This window comes from Sceloporus occidentalis, unplaced genomic scaffold (genome assembly GCF_023333645.1).
Source record: "Sceloporus occidentalis isolate IW3139 unplaced genomic scaffold, rSceOcc1.0.p SCAF_2, whole genome shotgun sequence".
Lineage (NCBI taxonomy): Eukaryota > Metazoa > Chordata > Lepidosauria > Squamata > Phrynosomatidae > Sceloporus > Sceloporus occidentalis.
Genome location: NW_028316982.1, coordinates 145,369,808 through 145,386,412, shown reverse-complemented (window position 1 = coordinate 145,386,412; position 16,605 = coordinate 145,369,808). Strand labels below are relative to the sequence as shown.

At 42.6% G+C, this 16,605-nt stretch overlaps 1 protein-coding gene across 1 annotated transcript in view; it reads right to left on the bottom strand.

Annotated features, from left to right (window-relative positions):
* LMO7 (LIM domain 7) overlaps window positions 1-16,041 on the bottom strand; it is a 183,306-nt gene extending 167,265 nt beyond the window's left edge. Inside the window, exons 1-2 of the mRNA XM_089511135.1 lie at window positions 15,980-16,041; window positions 14,700-14,803 (exon numbers count right to left, since the gene is read on the bottom strand). Coding sequence (XP_089367261.1) covers window positions 14,700-14,759 — 60 coding nt within the window. The 5' untranslated portion in view covers window positions 14,760-14,803; window positions 15,980-16,041. The remainder of the gene's footprint in view (window positions 1-14,699; window positions 14,804-15,979) is intronic.
* Between the last annotated feature and the right edge of the window lie 564 nt (window positions 16,042-16,605).

Genomic DNA, 16,605 nt, shown 5'->3' with positions numbered 1-16,605 from the left:
TACCTTCAAGTCCCTGTGAGATGCTATACATTTTTTCTCTTTCTGTGTGCTAGCCCACATCACAATTTCTGGTATGTTACAACTATTCCTATTTTAGAGGTTCAGAAGTGAAGCTGAAGCAATTTACCATACGGCAGTGAAAGAGCCTTTGCCGAAACCAGGGATCAAATCCAGATTTCTCAAGTCTAACATGAATGAACCAACATAGCTCCAGTTTCTCATAATTTCTTTGCCATTCCGCTTCACTGACAAAACTTGGATACATTTCAAATTAAGCTACAGGGGCCCCGGCCAAAGCTCCCCCTTCCCCCAACTTCATCCAGTGAAACAGCAATACTCACCTAACAGAGACTTAAGTGTATCCTTTATTCAGATGTTAAACCAAGCCAATTCCACAGCAAAACAGCTATAAAAAGCATTCCAGAGAGTGGCCCACCCAAGTTTTACAATATGAATGAGCTGCTTGATTGAGATATGTGCAGGTTGGCTTTTGTCTTTCAGATGCTTAATGTCTGTGTTCTCTTCCCATGCTGAAAAGTATGTAGAGGAGGTGGGGGGCAGAGGGAACCACAGCACCACTTGCTAACAATATTAAAGATTACACAAAATGAATCTCAGAACTCTTTATCCCAAGTTTCCTTTTTCATTTGTCTCCTCTACACAGAACCATACTGTATTGATTAGTCCATGCTCTGAGCAGGACTGGGAATGGAGAGGATGGAGAGGGGGAAACTCTTTATGCAAATTCAGGAAATCCATCCCAGCCGGACATAATTTCTGCCTTGGCAGAAAAGCAAACCATGAAAACATACAGTAGACAGGCTGGTTTTAAAACAAGTTCCAGAAATAGAGGCATGTGGTGGCCACATGTTAGACAACTATTTCCTTAGACTCCATCATTATATTACATAGTGCTTTCAAGCTCCAGGCAGATTTATTTAAAGCAAACGTCTACTTTTTGAAGAATTAAATCTGTCCCTGAAATGAAGCCTCTACAGCCATGCGGTGTTCCCCACCCCCCAATTCTGATATCCTCTATATGTTACTCAACATTAGGTTGTTCTTGTCACAGAAAATGGCCATTTCTGTCTTGAAGATCATGCCTAAACCTAGTTATCCTCACATAAACAGTTTTTAAGCTGTGGAAAGCAAGTGGTTTCTGGAAATTTATCAGGGAATCCTCAGTGGAAAGTTCAATAACAGGAGACAGGAACTGGCCATCACTACCGTTGAATACAATCTTCTCTGGCAATACTCAACTAAACCAAAGCACTTGAGTGTGTTCTTCTATTGTGCATTCCCAATCAATGCAAAGGCACTCCTTAGCTCTGAATATCCCTGGCCAATGCTCTGCATGACCCAAAGATTCATACTAAACCAAGAAGCTTCTACAGGATACAATGGTCCTCCAACAGACAAGTCAATGTGAAAAGCTTTCTTATCTTTCAGGGATTTCTTCTCTTACTGCAAACCAAATTACCATATATACTCATCCATAAGTCTAAAAATTTACGCCCAAAAATTGACTCCAAAATCCCAGATCAACTTATTTACGGGTCACTATGGAAATGTGATAGCAGCTCTTTCAGATTTTCCCATGCCATTGGGAGAGGACTTTGTCTCTGAAGCCAAGCAAAAGTAGTCCTGTTGATATGAAAGCTGAAGCGATGAAGCAAAAAGACTCAATGAGAGTCTATCTTGCCATACGCACAATGAAGGAGCCTCCAAATTTTACCCTCAACCTATCCACGGGCCATGGCAAAATCCATAATTTTGGCCCCAAAACCTGACCTCAACTTATACATGAGGTCAGCTTATAGTTGAGTATATACGATAGTACCTAACCTGTAAAAAAAGGATTGTTTCACTCCATAGGAAGAAGCACCATGCCCAGCCTGCTAAACCCATTTGTGCTGCTATGTAAGTTTCAATTTAGAAGAAAGGTGGGATATAAATAAAGTGATGGATGGATGGATCTCTTCAACCAGTTTCTTGGAACATTCATTTCTGAATACTTAAAGTCTGATTTTAGTGATGACAATTTACCAGACTCAGTGGAGGTTTTGCACTGTGTCTTTTTTTTTTTAAAGTATTTTTCTTTCATGCACACCAGATTGCTTTGGGAACGTTGCTTAGCAACTCTGGCAAAATTATCTTCTCTAAAATAAGAACCTGTAGAAATGAAACGTTTCTTCCAAATTACTAGGCATCAGGATGAGTTAGGAACATGATCTCAACTGTGAGTGGGAGACATGGACCCATCCCTTTACGACAATAGCACCACCTACCTTTTCACAATTAAAATGCCAACTAGCATTAAATACCAAATATATACATTACCTGGCAACATTAAAATTAATCCTAAAAAGAATCTGAGTAATATATGCACATTACAAAACCGAAATACCAACAATATATAAACACAGAAGAGGCCAATTCTGGAAAAGCCATAAATGTAGGAAAAGAAACTTCAAAATGCAAATAACTGGGGACAGCCAGTCATGGACATCACATGAAACTCCAACATTCCTGGTGACCAAGCATCCATCAAATGTTGTCTGTGGTTTTTCAGATCATTTGACTATTCAGACCTCAGTTGGTTTTCTTTAAAAGCAGGTCACAAGGGCATTTTTCTAATGAATAAGCTGGGCATACTATTTGCTCAACACGCATTTTCGGTGCTAGCCTGCAATAGTCAGAGTTGTTTGCTCCTTTTCTAACTCCATAAAGCTAGGGACACGTAATGCAGCAATGTCAGGAATTTTTGAGCTCTAGCTCATCAATATTTACTACTCTACAACTGCTTCTTATTTGCCTTGGGAGTGAGCTTCTAACTAGGACTATTAACATTGTTGGTTCAGGCTGCAAGTGCTCCCAGGAACAAAGTTGTTGTGGTATTTTAGTTTCTCTTTAAATAGCAGAGTTTAGTCAGTGCTTCAAATCAGATGAAAATGTGTTATTTGTGCCAATTTTACTATCTCGGATCTGTCTAGGACAGTCCTGTACAAGTTGAGATTCATCAAGTCACATACAGCAACTGAAATCTGCTACGTGATGATACTTCCCAGCACCACTCCTCCATTAAGAAGGAGAGGGGGCTTCAAATTGGGATTGTGTCCATTTTAGATGGTCACTATATATGGAGGCTTCAGGGCAACGTTCTGCTATCAAAACAGCCAAAGACATTAGGAAAGTTACTTTGAAAAAATCATTTATTGCATAAATAACTGCAGGGGCCCTCTCCAAGAAAATAACTTGTATGCATTACAGAGCTATTTCAGTTCCTTTTAAAAGCACTATTAAAATGACATAAGATATGAAAAATAAATCCTCCCAAAATACCCCAAGAAAAACATTTTAGTCTTCCAAAAGTAATGATGAGGACCAATATGACAATAGTATCAATATAAAAATAGTGCGCTGGGAAAAATATCAATGTTACTGGCCATTAATTTTAAAAACAATAAACTCCATTATTCCTTTATTACTCTCAAAACCCATAGGGTACAGTGACATCATTACCCATAAGGTGTTACTTCCAAGCTCTGTACTACATTAACATTAAAGCAAATTTCACATAGCAGTGTGCAAGTGGCAGCATTTCTAGCATATATAATTTCTCTTCTCTAGATATGAGAAAAGAGATAGTACTTAATCCAATCCTTTTTAAGATAAAGAGGAAACCCAGTTTGTCACGGATATGGATTCTCTTCATCACCAAGGTGGACAATAAAGACTTACCTTGTCCTTGGTAAAATGAATGCAAGAGCTTCTTACCCAGAATTGCTAGGCAAGTAGCGGTTATTCCCCCACACAAATGCTATGTACCGAGTTAATATTTCTAATGAATTCACCACATTTTGCTCAAGATGTCATAACCTAATAGGAATATTTGAGTTAAGCCTTTAAATACATTTTGCTTGCCATTAAGCACTGAAACACATCTACCGTCATATGGCTGTGCCAATTTTGCTAGAAAAAAAAGATCTGCTATTAAGTTTTATATGGCACTGCCTCTTTTCTTTCATTACACTGGATGATTAGCCAACTTACAGCTGTTTAGCCTTAAATTAATCATTTAAAAATGGTTGATAACCTTGTTAAATCATTGGAAAGTAAATAAAAGATGAGCATTTAATATTATTTGTATCTCAAATAATTATTTTTTAAAAGAAGATCAGCAAGTAGCATCTTCCCCTCCCCCAAAGGCTTTGAAGGAGGACTCTGAGGCTGCATCTGCACTGCAGAAATATTACAATTTGACACCACTTTAACAACCATGGCTCAATGCTATGGTTTATTGGGAATTGTAGTTTGTTGTGGCAGAGTTCTTTGACAGCAAAGACTAAATGTCACACAAAACTATAATTCCCAAATTTTGATGGCACTGAGCCATGGCAGTTAAAGTGGTGTCAACTTGGATTATTTGTGTAGTATAGATTCAGCAGTATTTTCACTCATGAAGGCACCCGCCAAGCCCAAAGAAGTGCTTACTGTTCCACTTGGTCCGGTTTCTTGGGATTAGTTTCAGCTGTTGCAATCCATCCTACCTGTTGTAAGGTTGAACCCTGCCCTTCCCTGCTGATAAGAACTAGTAGAAATGGATGATCTAGGGCATGGCAAATGCCTGTCAGGATGATGTGCACCTGATTGATGTAGTGGGCTGGATGGTGACCAGTAAAGTGAAAATGATTCCCAATAAGTTGGAGACTCTATGGGTTGGTGGTTCCTTGGTGTGGCAATTCAGCAAGCAATTCATCCTGGATGAGTTTGCACTCAGTGCTCAATGAAGTAGCAAGTGCATAGCTTGGAGAGTTCATCCTGGTCCATTTCTGTCACAGGAGACAGTGGAATCTATGGTCTGGATTGGCTGGGGCTAACTTTGATTGGTACACAACTTTGAATGGTCCACCAGTTGTCGCATTTATTTATTTATTTATTTTGGACAGTGACAGCCTAACTACAGTAGTTCATGCAGTTGACTTCCCAATTAGACCACTGTAATGCAATTGACATGGAGATGCCCTTGAAGATGACTCAGAAACTGCAGCTAGTGCAAACGTCAGCAGTGAGATTGCTGACTGGAACGTTTAATAAATAAAATGCTTAAGGCAAGGTTTTCATATGTTTACTCCCACAAAATTATTTCTAAACACTCACAATAATGGACATATTAATAGTTCTTCTAAAGCTTTCAGTACTATATGAATCTGATTTCCATATTAATACAGCTTCAACCCAGTCTAAACAATACCAACCCTGAACTTCGCATCCCTTTTTATGCAACTAATTGAATTAAGTTAGATTATACCATTTGTTGTTGTTTTGTACCATCAAACCATTTCTGACTTATGGTGAACCCATCGCAGGGTTTTCTAAGGCTGAGTGTGTGTGACTTACCCAAGGTCAGCCAATGTGTTTCCATGGCTGACCAGGGAAATGAATCCTGGTCTCCAGAGTTGTAGTCCATGCACAAACCACTATGCCTACCAGCTCTCATTATACAATAATATTATATATGTATATCACATATACATGAACAGAAACCTAAAAGACTAGGAATGTTACTTCAGTACAGTTTGTTATACTGGTTTGAGTTCAAAGTTGGTACTGTTTCCCAATCATTTCCTTGAAAATATTTGGGTTGCTGTGGCTACAAGGAAAAACATAGTTAAAAACCACCAACACTTAGAAGCATTGAAGCATTCATAGCAGGAATGCTGTAATCACAAACCTATCATATTCAGAAGTATTGAGTGTTCTTTATCAAGTTTATGTAAACACTGCTTGGTTCATGCTCAGCATTCTTTAAAAGGAGACAGGTGTCCAATTTCTGGGATATTTATCCTAGTTTACTATATCTCTGCACAAGGCTTCTCAGGGTCAGATAATGGTAAACAGTATGATTTTTTTTTCTTTTTTAAAAAACATCAGATTAATTAATATGCTGAGTTCTTGGTATATCAAATGCATGCTATTTCCATTGCTTATAACTTCATGATCAAATCCTGTGAGGGGAGGAAAGATTTGTTTCTCCCCCCATTCACTTTGTTCAACACCCTTCTTTTGAGAACCAGCTTTCTGCAAAAATCAAACTGTCTGAAGGTGGAAGAAAGAATTGCAGCTGCTAGACTTTAACCAAGCTGCACGTGCTCCAGACTTCAGGAGTCTTTCCTTACACACACAACACAAAGAAATGCCTCAGAGTCCATTCTGTACTATTTTTGGCATATATGGAATGTTGTTACTGTGGAACAGGAAGAAGAGGTGATCCATTTTAAACTGAATTCATCTTCTGGCCAATCTGTTTTACATTTGTGTTACAGAGTTATTTAAGCAAAATTCAATCTGAGTTTCAGATACTGGAACTTTTTGGGCCACGGAAGGTACCTGCAGGAAATCTAAGAACAAATGTAAATCCCTTGCTGGTTGCTTTTTTTGTTTTGTTTTGTTTTCTAAGTAGCCATGGAGGAGACCCAAGTCAGATCAGACTGGGGCACTGTGGCTAGATGAAAAACCCTTTGCTCTCAAGTGCAGGAAATTGTTCTTTGTCTGCCAGTGCAACTGATAGCTTCTCAAGGGGACAAAGGAAGTTAGTAAACTGGTGTGAGGGAAGGTATTAAAGAATTAAACCAGATGTGAGCAAGCTTTAGGCTTGTGGATTTACTTCCACTAAAACTGATGTCTGTCAACTTGAACCAGGTGCAAAACTGTGGACTACGGCAGTATAGAACTGAGCAGTAAGAGACAGTAGGCTCTTGGTATCTGTTGGGGTTTGGTTCCAGATATTGTTGAACTGCAACTCCCATCTGCCCTAATCTGACAATCAGCACAGGCGACTTCTGGAGGACTGCATTCTGTCCAGCCCTGCTCTGAAATGAAGTTAGAGAGTTTGCTCTTGAAAGTGACACAAAAGTAAAGTCTACATCCCTTCAACATGCTAGCTACACCTGCATTTTTAAAAACGTACTTTAAACTGTAGCAGGTAACTGACAGTACAACTCACTCATGTGAAGTTTTAAACCAATACTGTACATTACACTTTGAACTGAAATGTGTGCACTTTTTATGTTTAACTACACTGTAGAAGTTGTCCCTGAACTTTATTAAAAGGACACACATTTGTACTTCACATTTAGAATTTTATTGCTGTTGCCACCTGTGTGTTACTGGCAGAGAAGAGAGAGTCTATTGTGAGAGAACTATTAACACCACATGTTAACATATCAGACTTTTGGGTTTTGATTATATACTTCAAGAGCATTTTCATCTGCATCAAGGGTATCAATTTGTAGAAACAGCTTGGCTTGAAAATGCCTACTGAGAACATGGAGGTGTAAACAAATACAAAACAGATATTGAGTGGGACTGCATAACTATAAAGGATTTCTAGACTCAAAATATAATAACCTATATAATAATCCCTTTGTACAACTCGGCAACGTAACAATATTTGGAATTTTGGGTGGCTCATCTCAAAAAATATTTACAGCAAAAAATTATCACAGAAATAAAGTGCAACTTAAAAGACATCAAGATGTTAGACCAGGGGTCGGCAACCTCCGGCCTGCGGGCGCCTTTCCGCCAGCCCCCGGTCCCTCCTGCCGCCGAAATCGCCGCCGATTTTGGCCGCTTCTGCCACCATTTTGAAGGGCAAAATGGCAGCGCCCATTAAGAGGCCCGCTGCGGCCTCTAGAGCCCTGGAACGGGGCTTCAGGGGCCGCACCAGGCCTCTGGGACGCCTGCTGCGGCCTCCGGAGCCCTGGAACGGGGCTTCAGGGGCCGCATCGGTCCTCTGGGACGCCCGCTGCGGCCTCCAGATCCCTGGAACGGGGCTTCAGGGGCCTCCGGAGCCCTGGACCTTCACTGGGGTCCTCCAGGAGGGCTCTGGCGGCGGCAGCGGACCCCTGGGAGGCCCGTTGCCTTCGCTGGGGTCCTCCAGGAGGGCTCCGGCGGTGGCAGCGGGCCCCTGGGAGGCCCGTTCCCTTCGCTGGGGTCCTTCAGGAGAGCTCCGGCGGCGGCGGCGGGCCCCTGGGAGGCCAGTTGCCTTCGCTGGGGTCCTCCAGGAGGGCTCCGACTGCGGCAGCGGGCCCCTGGGAGGCCAGTTGCTGTCCCTCGGGCCCTCCAGGAGGGCTCCTGCGACAGCAGCGGGCCTCCCAGAGGCCCGTTGCCTTCGCTGGGGTCCTCCAGGTGGGCTCCAGCAGCGGCAGCGGGCCTCTGGGAGGCCTGTTGCCTTCGCTGGGGCCCTCCAGGAGGGCTCTGGCAGTGGCAGCGGGCCCCTGGGAGGCCAGTTGCTGTCGCAGGGGCCCTCCAGGAGGGCTCCGACAGCGGCAGCGGGCCCCTGGCGTCAGGGGCCAGCAAAGACGGGGAGGTCTCCAGCGCTGGCGGTCCCCGCCGGCTCTTTCCTGGCCTCTGACAGGGCCTGGGGCCCTGTCAGGGGCCGGCAAAGAGGAGGTGGCCTGGCCCCTGGGGGTGGAAGCCCCACCCCCTGGGTGTGGAGGCTCCACCCCCGGCATGCGGCCCCGCCCCTGGGGGTGAAATCTCCACCCCCCCGGCTTCGGCCCCCCTGTTGTCTGAGGGACAGCAACCCGGCCCCCGGCTCAAAAAGGTTGCCTACCCCTGTGTTAGACCATTTCTCTTTCAGGAAAACACAAAAGACAATGTTGTCTGGAGCCTTCTAGTTTAAAAAAAATGTGGTTAATAAAAAGGTGAATGGATATGCAGAAGGAATAATATAATGAGTGTCATTTTAGGAAACTGAATGGTATCAGGAATGCATAACTTGCCTAATTAATGATTAGGATTCATTACAACATTTCACAAGATGTACAAGTTTTGATTTTGAAGAATTGTGTCTTATGTGCCTTGAGGTCATTTCTGACTTATGGAGACCCTAAGGTGAATCTATCATGGGGTTTTCTTGGCAAGGTTTATTCAGAAGTTTGTCTTTGCCTTCTTCTGAGACTGAGAAAGTGGGACTTGCCCAAGGTCAACCAGCGGGTTTCATGCCCGAGCAGGAATTGAACCCTGGTTTCCAGATTTGTAGTCTAATGCTCAAACTACTATGTCACACTGGACTCCCTTTTTAAAAAATTAGGACAGATTAATAAGGAATAAGTCAATCCGTGGGTATTGACCATGGCAAGTAAATGAAACATCTGTAGTTAAACAACACACTCTGGGTGATGTCTCATTTCCCAATATGAATATGCTTGAATAGTAGGTAGTGAGGCAAAGCCATTCTGCATGACTTCATTTGGCAAGCACCATCAACAGGCCAAAGGAATGGCTATTTTGGCAAAGCATTCAGCCCATCCACAATTAGCAAGTCTCACTTCCCAATGGGAGTGATGCCTTTTGGGAATTCCAGGGAATGTCAACCTCCAAACCAAGTTGCTAGGGCAAACAGCTGTGATGACATTATAGCTAGGTGGATTCCAGACCCAAAGCTGTCTAGGGAGAATCTGGTTCCTCAGGCTGGATTTGGCCATCCACTAAACTCATCAGGTTCCTAAAAAATCCTCACAATAATAACACCACAGATGAATTCTGTATCCTATGACCATGGTAGATTTTAACATGCATTAAAGAGAGAGCAGAAGCAGGCAAGCCGCAATAAATGAGAAATGTCTGCTATTCTGCAAATGAGTTTAAAGTAAAATATATTCAGGTAGCCAACAGTAGAGCTTAGCTCACATGCTTGAGGATGAAAGGCTAAGCCTAAGAATTATCAGTGTATATGGCCCAAAGGAAAATTCTTCAGGGTAAAGAAAAACTTGCTTGTCTACTGCACCCTTCCACTTTTCAAGGAGAAAAGGTCCACTACCCTATACAATATATTCCAATTTTCAAATGCTTTCTTTTCAAATAAGAAGATTTAAACATTCTTATTCATGAGTTTCAGTGCAGTTGGAGATAGAACAGGTTCTCCCCAAAAGCTGCCTACAGTAATCCCACATCAGTACTATGAAGCAAACAAGTCTCCATGTTTGCATTCTAGTGGATTTCTGCTTTCAGCTGTTTTCAGCTTTCTCCTTAATGTCAGTGTTTTGCTCTACAGAGAAGTCTTGCACGTGTGTGTACCATGATGGACGCATTATTAGAGCTACTGTAAAATACTGTCTCCTGCAATTGTTAAAAGCAGTTAAGTAAATAATAATTCACAACACAAATAAAACGTGCCAAAAGTCAATGACGAACAAGGTCCATATTTTAATTTGTCATGAAAAGGACAGTATTTAAGCCCACATAGCTGTATGTCATGTGGCTGGATTGCACATAATACCGTAGCTGTGCCTGAGCATACATGATTCGTAACGATGAAGCCTGTACTGTTAGATCTAGGCAGTTTTGTTAAAGTACTTCAGAAAGGGGTCAATTTGTAAAGCAAAGTACACCAGATAACCTTCTGGAGAACAGAGTAAACCATGAAAATACAGAAGTTTGCCATCTGTGGACAAAACATGATCATACAAAGAATGCTTTCCAGCAGCTTCGACATTCCCTTGAAAATACTGCTATGATTTACTCTTTGCTGTTAATGCCACTTTGTACTCTACATTCCAGCACACCTGCTGAGTTAGAAAGCCTGGTTTTGCATTTCCCATGTAGGAACTATAAAATGTTGGACTCAAAGCCCCTGGGCTAAGAAATTCTACTTGCCAAAACAGGACAAGTACCATGAGAACACGCAAAATTCCAGCTTTTCTTTTTCTTCTTCTTCTTCTTCTTGGAACAAGAAAAGACCAGGAAGAGAAAAATGACCCCAACTAGTTTTCTTTTCAGAAGTATAATGAATAAAATTTATTATGGAGGAGCCAACTAGGCTCTGGCAGATGTGACAGAAAGAACAGTATCAATTTACATTAAAACAAACATCACAAGCAATATTATTAATCAAAGTAACAATACAGAAATGCTAGAAAATAACCAAAGTCAAAATCATAAAGCCTCAGACAATTATATTAAACAATACAATTAAAACTTAACTCCTCAGTGAGGGTCATGATTAGCACTTTTTAAGACCCTATTACATTCTTTTCCACTCCCACAACTGTATAAGTATGTGTTATGCCTGAGGCCTTGATACCACTCCGTACTGCATCCAGAGAAGTGGGTTTTTATCCACAAAAACTCATGCAAATATGAAAAGTAGTTATTCATAAAGGTGCTGCCATATCTTCTTTATCTTTCCTTTCCTTCCTTTTTATCTTCAGTAAGACTAAGAGCAGTTAACAACTAATACAGATTGTAAATTACAGATCTAAAACCTGACAATGTCTGGCAAATTTTAATTAAGATCAGCAATTTGTCAAGGACTCCTGCCTTATGAAATGTATATCATAATTCCCAGAGTTGGGAATTACTTCCTGTGAGGACTATTAAGATTTATAGGATTATGGCACAGAAAGTATGATTTTCAAAACTGCTCCTAAAGTGCTAAATCACCTGCAGCCATCCATATACTTAGAAAAAGTTTCAGCAATTAGTTTCTTCTGAACGAGACCAAGACATCTTGTTAATCTTATAGTACCTTTTCCAATTACCATTCTCAGTTCCAAGAATAATTAGGTATCTTTCATGAATCAGTTGTCAAATCTCTCCTCTAAGTGTAATTCCATTGTCTTGGCAAGACTACACTAGTTCAAGCTGACAAATGAATTGCCCCCTAAGGAATTCATCAAGATCCAAACCCTGCCACAAAATCTGATATATGCTTTGCTAAGTAGAAAGGAATGCCCCCCTCCCCAGTTGTCTACTGGAGAACATTAATGGGAAGGTTGGAACTGAATCTAAAGGCCATCTCATTAAACCATCTACAGCTCAGCAGGACTCCCCATTCCCTGCATGTTTAATAGAAGAGCCTCAATAAGTGCAGCATGCATGTCCACACTTAGAAACCCTCAGGTTTTGAAATCAACCTTTCATACAGAATACTGCTTTCTTGATTATGTCATGTGTGAAATACAGTATATAACCATTCACCCACTGTACGTTCTTAGGTCACTATGCTTAAACACTTTCAAACAAATGGAAATCAACATTCCAATTGATTACCTATCATGGAAAAATGGTATCAGACACAGGGAGTTGGATTAAATAAAGGCCACTTTATTGGCCTAAAATCACAATGATCATGGAAGAAACCAGAGGAAGGAGCAACCTGAAGCAGGTTCAGGTGTGACCAGGTGTCACCCCTTGCCTACTTCCTCAGCCTTCCCTTGGGCAAAACACCTGACCACAATCCGGAGGCAATAACTGGGTGCTCTTTGGCCAGCCTTATACTGGAAGGGAAAACCAAGGTACTCCCACCCAAAGCTCAAGACTTTACAAGTGAGAGTAAAATCCCCAGGTTCACCTCAAAAATAAACTCCTTGCAGAACCTAGGACTCTAGAGAGGCATTGCCCTACACTAAAAGGGTGCCAAGGTGTACACCGAAACTCTTATAATCTCCCCTTGGTACCTGCCATATGGAAGCCTATTTATAGACAATATTCACAGCCAATTGTCAAATTCTCCCAGACAGTGGTGGGCGAAACCCAGGTAAAGGGGAGAAAGTTCCTGTCCAGCCCCCAAGTGACTAGCAAGGTTCACACTGTGCTCTGGGCATGAAGGTGGGTCACAAAGTTGTGCAAAGTCACATGGAGGGGCAGGCAGGCCTTTTACTGCCTCCAACGCTGCCCCATGCACAATGTCCCACATTGTGCCCAATGCAAAGGCCTCTGGTCTCCCTCCACAAAGTTCAACAAAGGTGGTCCCTCCTCCACAGTGTCGTGTATTGCATGGGTCCAGAAACCCAGTGATTTCAGTGGGCTAAGAAGACTTAGCCAAAAAGTGGGTAACGTGTGGCTTTGTTGGACTCCAACTCTCATCAGCCCCAACAAGTATATGGCCAATGGTCAAGGAAGGTGGGAGTCCACATCTGGAGATCTATAAGTTCTCAATTCTTACTTTAAAAGCTAACCAATTTATCATGACATGTGTTATTAATTTCACTACAATAGATTTAACATAACTAACCGCTTGGAAACTAGAAGAAGGAAACTAGGTTCTAGAAGGTCTAGGTCAGTGGTTCTCAACCTTTGGTCCTCCGAGTGTTTTGGACTTTCTCTTCCAGAATCCCTACCCATTAGCTGTGCTGTTTTGGGCTTGTGGGAGTTGAAGTCCAAAACATCTGGAGGAACAAAGGTTGAGAACCACTGGTCTAAGTAGACTTTAATAAAAGACACTCTTTACTTTAAAACAGAGGTGGCCAAGGGTATTGCTGGGACTGTTAACGCTCCTCAGCACAAGGAGGATGTGAGTTGCAGTCTCTGGAGGACTCCAAGTTGCCCACCCCGGCTCTAAAAGATACCTCTATTTAACATGGTATCTAGCAATCCTAACACAATATTAACAAACCAACCTTCCACACACAAAACTGGCACCACTCAACTCAAGACAGTCTAACTCAAGCAAGATAGTGCTTATGCTTAACAGTAATCTGTAAATCTGGTACTTGACGGACTCCACCAAAGAGACTGTGCTAAATATCTCTCAGCCACAAAACCGATGGAACAAAAAGTAGGAAAACTTTTAACAGAGGCCCTTGCTCCAACTCCCTCTTCTTTTCCAAAACCACACAGCTCTCCCTGTACAGGCTTCTAAAAATAACTGCCAAGGGGATCCCTGCAAAGGGGTGAGGAGGTCAGCCATCTCTCCGCATCCCTATAACTCAGGCAGGGCCAGACATAATGAACATGAAGAGAGGAGCCATTCCTCGTAATTCTTCCAGCCCACCTCAGCCTAGGCTGACCATATTCCCTTGAGACAAAAACGGGACACTAGGATGGCAAAAGCAGGACAGAGTTATGTAATATTCCATATTCATGCAAAAGTTAAGATGACAACAAAAAATTATTATGGGAATATATTGAGCTAGTAATTATTCTTCAGTGACAGAACCTGTAAAAAAAATTAGACAGACATAGGAATGTATTACATGGGGAAAATTCTGTGCAGAAATGGGGGTTTAAATAAAAAAAAACCTGCAAAGGCGGGTTGATTTTCACACAACATCATTGTTAAAGTGCTGTTAACCAAACAGAAAGTAGACCGAAAGTAGATAAAAGTCACTCCTTTATACTTTTGGAAAATCCTTAAAGTAAAAAGGAGTGAATTTTGTCTACTTTCCGTTTGGGTTAACCCTGGTTTAACAACAACGTGTGTGTGAAAATCAACCCACTTTTGCGGGGTTCTCCCAGCATTTAAATTTTTGCACAGGATTTCCCCCCGTGTGATAAACTCCATAGAGGGGGACTACGTTTTACCATGGATATTTCTCCGAGGAAGTAACCTTACGCAGCAAATTTCGGTCTTTCAACACCTTACCATAAAACTTTTCACACTCCATGATACAATTTGGGTGCTTTTGACACCCACCGTTTCAAACAGGGGTCTTCAAACCATTCTCGCAAAATGAGACAGACATGACGTTTACATTAAGACGATGGGACGGTCTGGAAATATGGAAAAACCGGTGCGTATGTTCAGCCTACCTCAGCCGCAGGTAGGGAGCTGGTAGGGGCTTCCCAGAAAGTGGGAGCCCAGGGCCAGACCCTGCCTTTAAAAACCACCACAATAACAACCCCATGGTACAGAAAACACCCAGGAGTTGCCGCCAGACCCATAAACCAGGGGTCCGCTCCTCTTCTCTTACCTCTACCCACCGCTGGGCTTCGGCAAAGGCTCCCTCGCAGGAGGCGCCCTCCGCATCCATGGCTGGCGAAGAAAGGGTGCCACCCAAGTGCTGAAGAATGGAGTCTGGGGAGACAGAAAAGGGAAAAGGGGACTGTCAAGACCTTTACTGAGAGATAGAAAGGGTAAGCAAGGTGAGGGAAGGAAGAGAAGAGTTGGGTCCAAAACACACTGCAGAAATAATCCAGTCTGAGACCACTTTAACCTGCCCTGGCTCAGTGCTAGGAGATCCTGGGAATTGTAGTTTGTTGTGGCACCTGAGCTTTCTAACAGAGAAAGCTCAATGTCTCGCAAAACTACAGTTCCCAGAATTTTCCAGCATCGAACCAGGGCAGTTCAAGCGGTCTCAAACTGGATTATTTCTGCAGTGTGTTTGGGAGCTATGGGGAAAAGACACAAGGTGAGACCAAGGAGGACGGCCAAGCAAAATGGAGGACAGGACCAAACCCAAAGCTAACCACACTCCTCTGAATGCAAACTCATGCCTGAGCTAGGCTCCAAATGGAGGACATGGTGGAATCCCTCCTGGACAGAAGGCTGAAATGGAGGACAGGTCCTAGAATAAAAAGGAGGACCTGTCTGAGCAAAGAGGCTCCATCTACACTGCAGGATTAACACAGTTTGACCCTGCTTTAACTAGCTTGGCTAGTCCAGGATATGGAGGGGGGGTGGAACCTGCAGTTTGGTGCAGAGAGCTCCAGGGCCACCTCAAACTCCAAACCCCACTCTCCCCCAGCCAGGACACTTAAAGCGGTGTCAAACTGTATTAATTCTGCCGTGTGGCACTCACTTTTTAAAGGAGCCGAAGCAGGCGTTGGAAGGGAAACCTTTCCTCAGCAAAAGGGGTCCAAAAAAGAAGCCCTTAGCCCCAGCGAGGATGGTGGGGCGCGTCCTCCTTTTCCAGGACGCGTCCTCCATACCATTCCATTCCCTTTTCCATGCAGGAAGAATTCCAAAATGCCCTCCATTTGGACTCAGAAGCAGGGTTTTAGTTTGCAGTGCCTTGGCTTTTAGTTTGCAATGCCCTCCCTAAATGTCCTCCATTATGTCCTCCTGCTCCCCCCCCACAATAAAAAAAAAACCCTCCCAGCTGCACCTTTGCTCTTCCAGGGGCTGCAAACTTGGCTTCTCTCTTGCAGGTGAAGGAGAGCTCCCAAGGGGGAGAGGGGCTCTGTCCTTTGGAGCCTTGCAAGCAGGGCTCCTCTGCCCCCTTGCCTTGCCTTGCCACTACAAAGTGCCTACCTGCTCCTGGCTCCAGCCTCAGACTTCTGCACTGCAGCCTCCCCAGACTTTGCAAACTTTCTTAAACTTTTCCCCGGGAGACTCAGGAGGAGGAGGAGGAGGCGCCGCTGCCACCTGGCGGCAGCTAAGAGGAACAGCAGCCTCTCATGCTGAGAAGCGCGCATGCGCATTAAAGACTAGTTGCAAAGCCCTCTCTGCTGCTGGAGCTTTCCTACAAAGGAAACAGTGTCAGCTCCAGAGAGCATCCAGAAACAGTGTCAAATCAAGCTTTTCATTTTTTTTTATGATAAAGACAAGGCAAATAATGATGTGAAATAAGCACTATATAAGGTTACATAGTGCTTAAGTGTGGGGAAAAATATATATCACTGAGAAAATATTATTATTATTATTATTATTATTATATTATTTGTATCCCGCTCTTTTCTCAGAGCAGCGTCGCAGCATGAAAAGCAGCATTATTAAAAACATTTTTTTACATCAAAAAGGACATTAAAAAGGAATTAAATTATTACGGTATTAAAACAGGCAGTTTTTCTTCCTCTTATTTATAGTTTTTTTTCCTCTTTTTTAAATTCGTTTTATTCTTTTAATAAAATATCTGTTTTAATATTGTAATAATTTAA